Source organism: Paralichthys olivaceus, chromosome 10, assembly GCF_024713975.1.
Source record: "Paralichthys olivaceus isolate ysfri-2021 chromosome 10, ASM2471397v2, whole genome shotgun sequence".
Classification (NCBI taxonomy): domain Eukaryota; kingdom Metazoa; phylum Chordata; class Actinopteri; order Pleuronectiformes; family Paralichthyidae; genus Paralichthys; species Paralichthys olivaceus.
In genome coordinates, this window is record NC_091102.1 from 1,629,064 (window position 1) to 1,641,230 (window position 12,167).

Consider the following 12,167-nt stretch of genomic DNA (forward strand, 5'->3'; position numbering starts at 1 on the left):
CCACTTGGGCAACAACCAGACATCATTTTGTGGGTGTCTGCTCTTTGAAAAGTCGAGCTGGCTGGTGCAGCAGCAAAATGGCAAAATATGTTTTCCAATTTAGCAGCACAGTGGGAAATATACACTGTGTATATTTTCTTACACTTGATTCAAATAACTAACATTTCTGGAGTAAAAGCAAACCTTACTCTCCATTTGGCAAAGTCACAGTTTGAAACAACTGAAAAGGGAAAAAAAATAATAATCATGAAACCCAAAATATCAAAAGGCCCCCCTTCACTACCTGATTAACATAACTGTTAAGTTTCATGAAAAAGTGTTTTGAAGTTCTTGGATGGAAGGATGGATGGACGGACGGATCACCGTATCCCCTGTATTATATGTCTGGGGTTTAAAAAAAAAAAAAAAAAAACAGCACTCGTGGAGATGGGAAACAGCTAAAGTGCAGTTATTCCTTAAAAGCACCATTTACGCTCACATAAACCCAAAGTCCTGCTTGATACACTCAGCCTCGCGGGCCTTGAGATGAAAAATTCGAAACAGTTTTGATGGATGTGTGCCTTTTGTAACGTCGGTGACTCGTCCATTCACTCTCAACAACAGAGGCTGAAATTAAACTCCTTTATCCCTGTTGAATCTACAAACCAGAATGGTGTCATGTGCCCTATTCACCAACTGCAGCGCCTCAGTATTCTTTCCTGGCCGAGCGAGCTTGACAGTGTGTGTGTGTTTATGTGAGTGTGTCATGGGGAGAGCGGCACGTACAAGCTCGTCCACCTTCATTAACCGTGAGGTTCTTGCATACACCAGACCACCAAACACCCGCACCAACCCAGATTTACTTTGAGGCTGACAGGCAAATGAAGCGTGAAGACAGAAATTATATCTAAGATCACACTAAATATGATAAATAAGTGCACTTTGATGTTGGCCCAGGCTTTAAATGTGATCCGGGGGGCTGTGATGCTGATTTATGACCGTATCAGAGCGCAAAAGGCAAAGCTATGGCCCTGCAACTCTAACAATAACTGGCAAGGCAATAAGTTGTGCAACCAGGTTACTTGCAGCCACAGCAGTAAACTCCATTATAAAGAGGATGCTGTTTGAAAAGGTTGTGCATGTGAGTTTTCCTCCAACGTTTGGTTTATTACATGACTCATCACCAACGTGTGCTCAGACAGAAGCTGGGTTAAAACAGCAGGAAATCTAACATTTCATGAGCAGTACTGTTTCCACCAGCAGCAATGGATGGCTTTAGTTGACATCAACAAAAGCTCGTCTTATTCAAAAAATGTTAAATGGCAAGGGGCCTCCAGCTTTTGTTTTGAAAAGATCTATGAACCATCTTGTCTAATATCAAATGTCACTCAGCTCAAAACCATTTGTTTAATTCGTCATTTAGAAAAATGTAATCTGAGCATTTACAGAGCAGCGATGCCTCAGTGTGGTAATTCTCCCAACAGGTACTAAACTCGGTGTTAACGATGACACCGAACACAATTTAACTCAGTATCTGTGGAGCGCTTACTGAGATCTTTACCAAACAAAATTACATATTAGACCTGGATTGTACAAAGGGCCTTGTGTCAGATAATTAAAAGGTTCGGGTGAGAAGGAGTTGGGAATAGTCTGCACCAAACTGCACACACACACACGTCTAAAGATTATTTTCATCTAGATTCATGGTGAAAATGTCAAAAATCCTCCTACGTTGTAATGTTAAAGAAAGTGAGAACTAAAGGATCTACTGCCAATATAGTGGGTTCATTCATCATGACCCTTGGTCCATCAAGTTTCGTGGAAATCCGTTCAGTATTTTTCTGTAATCCTGCTGATAAACAAATGGACAGACATGGGTGGAAACATAACCTCCTGGTTGGAGTAAATAAGCAATTCATACGTGTGCCGATGCCCCTGGTAGGAAGGTTGTTTACTGGAACATGGGGCAAAATCCTCATTCAGGAAACAGGATATTGCCTTGAGCAATCCCTTAACTGCAAGGGGCAGTTTTTTTCCATCAGTGTGAAGATGATGCAGAAGCCTGACACTGGCATATTAGTGCTGTGCCAAATCCCTGATCTGCAAATGAAGTTGCACAGCGGAGAAAATTTTAATTACAACCCAACTGCATATTTCCCTCTTGATGGCGACAGAAATGATGTGGGATAAAGCACTGTCCTAACAAAACAGAGATATGCATCTTCCTCAGGAGAACACCGCTCTAACTAATGACTGGACGTTCACTGAAAAAACACAAGCAAACAGCCAAACACTGGTTGGTTTCGGTGGCAGATGGCGAGACTGTCGAAGCTACTGGATACTGACGAGGAGCCAGCATGAACGTTCAAACACGGACAGAATAACACAGACCAATATCATTTCTAAATCGAGATCCCTCTAACACCACAGAAACAAGATTTGATATTATTATACATTTATTTTCTAATGTGGCAAATGTAGATTGCAACTACAGCTTAGTTTCATTAACAATGAAACCATTCCCATTTTTCAAATCAAGCATTTAGTCAATTAAATGTCGTTATCAGACTTTCTCACAGAACAAGGCGACATCTGCCAGTAGCTTTGTCAACAAGCAGAAACAAAACACAAAGATTTTCAGATCAAAATGACTGAAAAACAGAGAAACTCAGTAATGTCCTCACAATTAAGAGTCTGACGTTTGAACTTTTTGCTTGAAAAGATGAGTGAAACAGTTAACTGCTTATGTCTCTGTGGTTTATTGGTGCTTATCACCATCATTTCAGCTCCGGGCAAATGCAACGTCACATAAACGAATCAATGCAATGCGATTCTGTGATGATATGCAAGAAAGGAAGGGATTGTAGTTTTTATGGTGAACTGCAATCACACACACGCAAAGGTCAACAAAAGTCAACTGACCAATACTTTTATTCCTCAAACACACCCTGAGAACAGCTGAGACGCAACCACATACCAGAAAAAACCACCGTGACAGAGGTTGTTAGAGCAGATCTACTGGCAGAGCCGGAAGAATCAAGGTGCGGTGGATTAGATATGCAGGGTTCTTTATTAAGGGAACACCACAGATATGTATGTTTTAGGTTGAACAGAGAAATATGAAGCATTTGAAGATATTCCAATAAATGACAACAAAGTAAGCAAAGTGAGGGTTAAGTATATAAAGTATAAAATAAATCAGATGTTTGATGATGTGGAAGCTTTGAGGAAAAAGAAATGCCTCGAAGCGTTGCAACATGCATCACAGTTATTTAGAAAAGCTGCTGTGAAATCAGATATTTCAGGTCACAACTCACAATAACCCCAAAGAAATTCTGCCACATCCTGGAGGGTCCGCAACGATATCATACTACTACACACAGCAGGCTTTTCGTATTTCGGCTTTGCTCTGCTACCTCTGCAGTATTCAGTCCACACCCATTACTACAAAACATGCACGATGTCCACGTCAGACCACATAATAAGACATTTTTTCCCGGCCTCCACATTGTCGCCGTATCCTCCCAACAGCAATTCTGCAGCTGAAATGTCGCTGCCTCGGTTAACACATCCACTTGCCCCCCTCTCAGATGAAGTGCACTGCTCCTGGCGGCTCCCGTGATTTGAGCAAAACCAAAACGACCAAAGTGGGATCAGTGACGGCCTCAGTGCGTTGGGATTGACAGAGTATTACACCCGAGCGATTTGTTGGACCCCAAACAGCAATCCAAAGGTTTCTCCTCTCAATTCATCTGTCAAAGGATTATATGAAGCCAACGTATGAGTCTCTCTATACACATTTACTACACACACAGTAGAAACGCAGACCACTGAAGTTTGCCGTAATCCAACGCACGAATCTCCAGTGGCCATTAAGCAACCAGTTAAAAGCATGAACTGTTTAGAGTTTACAGATGGACGACATGACTGCTCCAGTAACGTGAAGCTAAATCATCTCCTCCTTATCGCCGGCTGGTGGCTGGCTGCCATGCAGGTCATAAACCCCACCTCCTCCATGTGAGGAGATGGGACATGGACGAATCTAAAAAGTCTGCATTACATAACGTTTTTCAGGGTCAAATGTCAAGATCGACCCCTGAGACTGATTTCAGTGTTGTCGTATCACAATCTGGTCAAACTTTTTGTACATTCATCCCTCGACGTATTTCTGAGATGTGGAGAATACTGTTGCCAAGATGGCTGTTGTCACCCCAACACGATATGAGACTTGTCCGGAGTAATAATCTCTACATGGAGAGATCACTTTCCTCACTCTAACAGACCGCCTTGAGAGCAGAAATTCTCAGTTGGCAGTAATACTTGAGTAGAAAATTGATTTCAATAAGGATGGCTGGCACGAAGGTCTGAGGATTATCCAGGACTTTTTTTCCCCAACGCACATAAACCTTCATTGTGTTGGATTGGCACTCTCAGCAGTGGACATCTTAAAACCTTCTAAAAGAAACTGAAACTATCTGCATGGCTGGATGACATTAGAAATATTTGTTCTTCTGAGCCGACCCTAATCTTTTGTTTAAAGGTTGTGCTGTCCATCAAAAACTAGACATTTGTGTTCAGGAGTCACAGCTCTTGTAATTAAAGCAGGAAAATAGTTAATGTCCATTCAAGCTTAAGCAGAAATCGTTTTAGAATCAGTATAGTAGTATGTCTACAAATATAATCTTTTAATACATTAGGAAATGATTGGTAGTATTACCATCTAAGTGAGTCATCACATTCTGGTGACATAATTTTTCCTCAGTGTTCCCCAAAACGATTTGGTGGCACAACAAAAACACTGCCAGCTGCAAACTGGGAATATAATTCAGTACAAACTGCGAAACCTTTACCCATATTTTAGGCCTTTTGAATTACAGTCAACATCTCCAACTGGATTTCCCCACGGCAAACAGAATAGTAACCTTTGCTCTCTCCGAGGCTTTTATAAGACTATTAACAGCGTGAGCACAGAGCTGTTTCTGTGGCCAAATAAAGTAAAGGTGAAATTATTATTATTACGCTTCTGCCTTATGCTCCTGAGGGTCTCTTTAAATGCTAGCACGCCTCATTTTCCACAGGCTGTTTGAACCGTCGTCCTCTGGAGTGCACAATGATGATTTTAAGATCAGCTGAGGCAGCCATACCAGACAGGAACATATTTCCATAAGCTGCTGTGAGTCGATAAAGAAAAGTAAAAATCATAATGTCACATAAATGATTACGTGAGGTGGAACCCACATGGAGCATTTTTGATGATTTACATAAGCATGAAACATATTTAAAGAGATCTTAAGCCCCTTTAGTCCATTACAATCAATGTGTCTCGTTACACTCTTAAAAACGCTAATAAATAGATCACTATACTTTTTTAATTCTGAATGCTGAATTTCAAAATAACCATAATACTTCCCAAGGATGTGAGCTTTGGCTGCAATTTCCCTTTAAATATATACAAAGAGGATCACAGATCTGAAAAGTGACAATAAAATGAGTCAGATTCCGTCTGTTAGAGATGATTCAGTTCATTACAAGGAAACAAACACTGTCTGGATTCTGTTGCTGTACCCTGAGGTTCTCCTGTGGGCCAAAACCTACTGATAAATCATTCAAACAAATACAGACGCATTAATCACGGACAATATAAATGTGCATCGACACTGACTGACTGGGATTGGATGAAAAATAAAAGAGGAGAAAAAGGGGTCGAAAAATGTTTCCCAGTCACGTTTTGCTGGACAATAATAATTACATTTTTCCAAGCAGGCGGCATCCCAAGCTCTAGAGAGCTTACATGATGGAAAAATGAAACAGCACCATGGGGGATGAGGAGGCAACACTTAATGGTACCCACTGTGAGAGTGTTTGAGAAATTGCTTTTAACACCTTGCCCAGCACTCTGTAAAAACCAATGACCTTCTTCATCAGCACGGAGGAGACCCTGCCTCTAAAATTATCCTTTCCACCTACTGTTTGGCATTTTGTGCATTTTAATTTGAGACATCAGTGTTTGGTCAAGAAAAAAAAAAAAACACAACTCAACCAATGCTGCTTCTAATCACATTATGTGATTAGAAGTTTGAATCCTTCAAAAGCCCAGAGGCTCTGAAAACCCACAGTGCCTGACATTCAAATCACAATTATTTCACTGCTAAATAATAACGTTCAACAGTTTCAGTCGAATAATTTGACCATTTTCACACAAATAACCTTGATTCCATAACTAATTTGTTGGCAGTCAGTACGTAATTAAACATCAATGTGGTGAAAGTCCCTTAAAATAACTGGGGTCAGTGCAGAATAATATTTGGAACAAAAAGAGCCGATAGTGGCTGGATACCTGCCACAGAGGCTGGACAAACCAAATGTCAAATGTAAAAGCGGCAGCCAAAATTTTTTACCAGTACTTGGCTCAGAGCGAGCAGTAATATGCAAGCCTGTTTAAGCAGCTACTAAAGCTTTGCAAACAGCCAGTGTGTTCTAGCTCATCAAGTTCAACCATGTCTGCCTGTGGGACGAGACAACAGCAGAGGAGCTAAGGTGATAAAGAAACCTCTGTTATGCATGGATTTAAACTATTACACCCAGTGAAGACACAAAGGGCAAGAGAAAAAGAGAAGGAGGGAAGGGAAGGGAAGGAACGTGTTTGCCGACGTGTACGCTCAGAACATCCCTACACAAACTACTCCACCCCCGGGTGTCACAGCAGACAGCTGAGGGGATGACAGGCACTACACCAGCCTTTGTGGACTCCGTATGTGATGTGACTGGACAGAGAGGCTGAAAAATACACCTCATTCTAAAGGAATCTTGTTTAATGTTTCACATAAGTCATTTTTCAGCCCTTTAGGAGAAGAAAAACATGAAATACCATCAAACAACAGGAAAATATCGACGTAGGTACGGACTTACCTATGTCTGTGCTCGTCATGTCCTCCCTGTCCATGTATGACCACCTGTCCAGACGCATGTTTCCCCTCTTTGGGCGAGTCAATGTGAGGGATGAGCACATCCTCCAAGCCCAGGTCGAAGCGCTTGTGCTTGGAATTGTCCGGGAGGAAGAAGAAGGCCCCGAAACATAAGGTGATGAAGGCACTGAGAATGAGGAGGAGGATGAACTTCTCGGAGAGCCTCAGCGTAGCTCTGTGGTGCGGGAAGGAGGAGGCACCCGGTGACAGAGTGGGTATCCTGCGGCCCGACAGCGGCAGGAGAGCCGGTGTTGTCATGTTTCCACAGTTGGAATTAATTTTGCTCAGGGAGGGGTTGGAGGCAGGGTGGGGTGGGTTTACAAGTGCTGCAAGAGTTGTTGTAGCAGCATGCACCAGCTGGTTGACTTTATTATCTCATCTCTGCGTTGATAAGTCCAGAAATCAGAAAGGGCCCAGGTCCCTCAGATAAGGAGTGATTGGTCAGCAGGAAAAGGGTCATGACGATTCTGGGAAAATGGAGATTACAGAAAAGGAGTTAGAAGTTATTACAAGGTTTACTGGTTACTACTACTGTGCTAAACCTTTCACTATGAATCTGATCTTTTTCTAGATTCATTTCATCCACCCAACCTCCATGCTAGCCTCACAGAGCCAGACCTATCGCCACAGTGCAGCGTCGTCACTCGTGAGATGCTCCTATTATCATTCTGCTGTAAAAGGAAAAAAACTGCTCTGGCCTGTTTGTATTTATTTTGGCGGGGCTAAGCCCAGGATGTAGTAACGACATCCTTGGAAAAAAGTGTCTCAGGGGGAGGGAGGCTTGTTTTGGAGGAACTTTTGCACATGGGTAGGAAATTCCACAAAAATAGAAAATCATATATCAACTGTGAGATCCAAATCTTGGTCAACAGATTTTGTGCGTGTGTTGTAAGGTCAGAGGTTGCTGTTCCTACTGGAGCAAAAGGGTTTTGATGAGACACGTGGCCGAAGGCAGGCTTACAACCCCAGGCTTCATCCAGGGAGTCCAACTACAGCCACTTAGACAGACAGTATTCTGTCAGGATAGAGGAGCCGGTGCCCTTTAGACTCTTTCCTTTTGTTATCTCTCAACCTTGGCAGCATGCCCCCTTAACACAAGTAGCATCATCTCACCGAGCACGCTTCTACCGAGCCTCACATCCATGCGGCGTGTGCATCACTTATCAAGTGAGGGCTGAAATACTGGAGTGAAAAAACAATCCAACAACATGTCCTCCCAGAAATAAATAAATACCCCGGGAATTAATCTCCCTCAAACACACACAAAACACTTAATCCTCTGGCCATGAGAAAGATGACAAAACATATTTTCCAGAGGCTTAAAGTATCACGGGGCTGTGCAGCATCTGAGACCATCATCACACAACTGCTCCCTGTCAGCTGGCATCTCTTGCAGCACTAACACTGCAGAATCAAGCTGCTTTCTATGTTTGATTCCTGTGGCAAGATAACACGATCCAAGTCCAGATTAACTCCAGCCAACATGTAAAACATCCTGCCGTCCGTCCGCATACATTACTAACCCCAGCTGCAGGAGGCAGAGGATGCAAGATGAGCACTGTGCATGCACGTACCGTGTTCGATTCCTTCCACCAATTGCCCATGTGGCTGTTATTTAAAAAAGATGAGGGCTCTTTATACCCCTGTGGCTGCTTATGTACAAATGCAAGGAGCAAATGTGCAGCTGCTCCTAGAGCTAATGTGAAGGATGGATGGAGACATAAAGCGAGCAGCTCCTCAACAATCTAACAATAACTGGTTTTAAACGTGTCTCGGTTGATTCGGTGTTTTTAATCCAGTAGTTTTCCGCCGGCTCCGCGTGGAGCCACGACGCCTCGGTGTCTGTTCGCTGAATACCAAGTTCGTTCTCTGACAGAGCCCGTCTGTGTGAGCTCCTCAGCCGATCCCAAAGATGCTAGCTGGCGGAGGAAGCGAGCGGCTAACTTACCCGGCTAACGACGGCTAACAGGGGAGAAAAAGCGATATGAGCGGCGGTGAGTGAAGAGCCGGGGGGCGCTCGGGAGGAAACACGGTTTCACAAAAATATTTAAATATTCCAACACACGCGTTAAGGCTCGCTGACATTTGAGCTACCCCGCGATGAAGCCTGCGCTGGGGAACCTACAGCCCCGTTACGGTGGTAGTTAGCCCGCTAGCTAGTGCGCTGGGCTGCTAACGCTAGCTAGCTAGCTAGCTGGTGGTGGTGAAGTGACAAGAGGCGGGGGTCTCTTGTGTGGACGCCGCCGCCGCCGCCGCTTCATGCCGCTGCATCAACACCTTTAGCTCGGTGAAAATCGACGAGGTTCCAGGTCCGCCTTTCGGAAGAAGCCGCCGTGGCGGGTGTCCTCATGTCCGCGGGTGGCCGCACCGCCGTAGCCCGCTCCGGCCGAACCGTCCAGCCTCCAGCTCAGAGCCGCACAGCAACAGCCGAGGACGCCGGGGAGGATGTGGACGTGTGTCCGCTGTGAGGGACCGCAGCGACGGACTGAGGGAGCCGCTGCCGCTCGGTGATCCAGCATCAACTACCCAGCCTGCTCGGTTAGGGACCGTCTGACACTGTCACCGGGACGAGGACCGCGTGAGATCATTTTATAACATGGATCCAACGACCCCTTAACTCAGTGACGTAATGGAACCGCTCGGTTCAGCCATTCGTTTATTATTATGATTTATTATTTTTATAATTGGATTTTTGACTTTTTGTAGTAATTATTTAATTTGTCAACATATCCTTCCAGTATTATTATTATTATTAGTAGTTAATTTATTTATTTTCTTATAGCATGTATCATATATGTATGAATATAATATATAATATAATTAGGAATACTCGTTTTCCAAATACGCAGATTTCCATGATTAAAGTATTGTGATAATATATAATATAATTAATACTGACGTATTCATTTAGTACTGTGATACACAGTAATCAGCTGATGTGCTATAGTTGTTTTATATACAGTACGACTGAATCTGTAGTTTTCTCTGGAGGAGATTTGTAGAGCTGGAGATGTTGAGTTAGAAAATATTTATGCTTTTACCAGGTAGGGAGGAATATCTGCTCTCAGGTTGCATGGTGGGAAATGTAGGCTCAAGTGTATTCAGTGGTTATTCCTTATTCCTGCACCTCTGCTGCTTTAATTACGATCAGTCAAAACTGTTTCCCTTTGGACAGCTGACCTTATGATTATTATATATCTTGTATCTTATATTTTACTTTATTGTATTTTCATTTTAATTATTCTTATTTATAATGACTTGTACTCTGATGCATTGTGTGTTACTGTCTTCTTGTTGAACCGTAACCCTGTGAAGCACTTTGCTCAGTAGTTATTTTAAACGTGCTTTATAAATAAAACTGACATTGACATTATGATGGTCGTATGTTAAAAACCCTGAACAAAAGTAAACCTGAAACAAAAAAGCACAATATTCAGACAAAACACCAGAGGGACTGCACAAGAAAGTGAGAAAATCAGCTGATGCAATCATGGTGTTTTGGCAGCTACATGCAGCAGCACACTGCTCTATTCACCACAGAATGGATCTATACATCATGAAGCACAAAACTGAATAATCTTAACAAATCTAACACGAGCTGTGTTTCCAGGAAGGACCCAGTTTATCATATTATCATATTACCCTGGTGTATGTCAACTTTCTTTCCTCCTTTTCTTTTTATGACCAATGACAACGAGTTCTCTGTGTCCGTTTTCAGCCGAGAGACTCGGCTGAATAAGAGACAGGTGTCACTTTGCTTTCAGGAGCGTTTCTTCCACTCTCAGTTTTCCCCTTGCCTCAGCCAAGAGCACGCTCCCAGCCAAGTGCTCGCTCGGCTTTCTCCGCAAGCGAAGGGTGTTATTTGTTAAACCTCAGCGATGACACTTCTCCTGCTGCTGCATAGTTGACTTTCCTGTGGTGTGACTTGGGCGAGGGCCACAAACCTGGCCCAACGAGAAAGTGCTAAAGGCCTCGCCACAGACAAAGGTGACCGACACAGGGAGTCTGAAGCCACGGAAATGCAGTCGTTCAGTCTCTTTGCACAAGGTAAGAGCATAAACATAAAAACCCACACCGTCACCATAGGTACACATTATCCTGAAGTGGATGACTGACAGCATGAGAAGGTCTGTCGGCCCTGACCTGCAGGAAGTCAGTGTGCAGAAGAGAAGTAAGCCAAGAGATGGTGCTGTTGAAATATGGTTGAAAACCAGGAGAGAGGTGCAGCTCCAGGAAGAGCAGCAGTGTCGGCCAGTCGACAACTGTGGATGGAATCATGGAGGAATTCTCCCGACTTTGGTGATCCCCTGATTTTTCCTCTCTTGCCAGCATGAGGTTGATTCCTCTGGTTCAAAGAGGCTCTGTTTTTCACCACTGTCCATTTGTTTGTTTGTCAGCAGGATTACATAAGATCTACTCAACAGATTTCCTCAAAGCCTGGTGTACGGACGGAACTTGGGTCAAGTGAGAACCCATGAAAATATAAGGCAGATCTTCCTTTAACATTGTGAGATACGATAGAGAATCATTCACGGATCTTGATGAAAACAACAACAACAACAAACATGAACTGATATTTAGGAGCCTGTGCAATTTTATGTGGATTAAAATAAAAATCGGGAACGAGCTGATCTAAATGAGGTTTCTTATGGGAACTATGAGCCGGGCATCAAACCAGGAACCTGTGGATCACCGGGTGCCCTCAGGTATCCATGGTGTTCAGAGGATGATTCGTAAAAACTTTATTGATACTCTGGTGCTTTGCACCCAGAACAACCATTAGGTCACATTAAATCTGTAATGTTCAAAACTCTGGTTTATGACTAAATTCCTGCTAAGTTCATGACATCAGCATCACCTCTGGCATTAGTTACATAGATAAACTTCAGATGGTGAACTCAGTATCATCATTGCTGTATTTAGCATTCAGCTCATAGCACTGCTGGGCCCCTGCTAGCGTGGCTCTGGACTTTTAGTGTAAATAAAGGATTTAAAGCTTTGAGGACGTCAAACTAAATTCACTGTCACCTCACATTTGTGTTTGTTGTGTAAGTGAGTCAACGAAACATCTATGTAAATGTGAATTCATCTTGCACATAGCATGCATGCTTCTCTCTGCATCAAATGAGACGATAACTTGTGGGGTCGTACATCCTTTTGTCTTTCACTGTGACCGCTCCACAGTGAATAACAGCTTAGCAGGCTCTGTGACACTGTCACCAC

General features: G+C 43.2%; 1 protein-coding gene across 1 annotated transcript in view; it reads right to left on the reverse strand.

Moving 5' to 3' along the window:
* Positions 1–9,559, reverse strand: part of man1a2 (mannosidase, alpha, class 1A, member 2) — an 84,746-nt gene extending 75,187 nt beyond the window's left edge. The window contains exons 1-2 of the mRNA XM_069533325.1: positions 9,222–9,559; positions 6,889–7,411 (exon numbers count right to left, since the gene is read on the reverse strand). Coding sequence (XP_069389426.1) covers positions 6,889–7,202 — 314 coding nt within the window. The 5' untranslated portion in view covers positions 7,203–7,411; positions 9,222–9,559. The remainder of the gene's footprint in view (positions 1–6,888; positions 7,412–9,221) is intronic.
* Between the last annotated feature and the right edge of the window lie 2,608 nt (positions 9,560–12,167).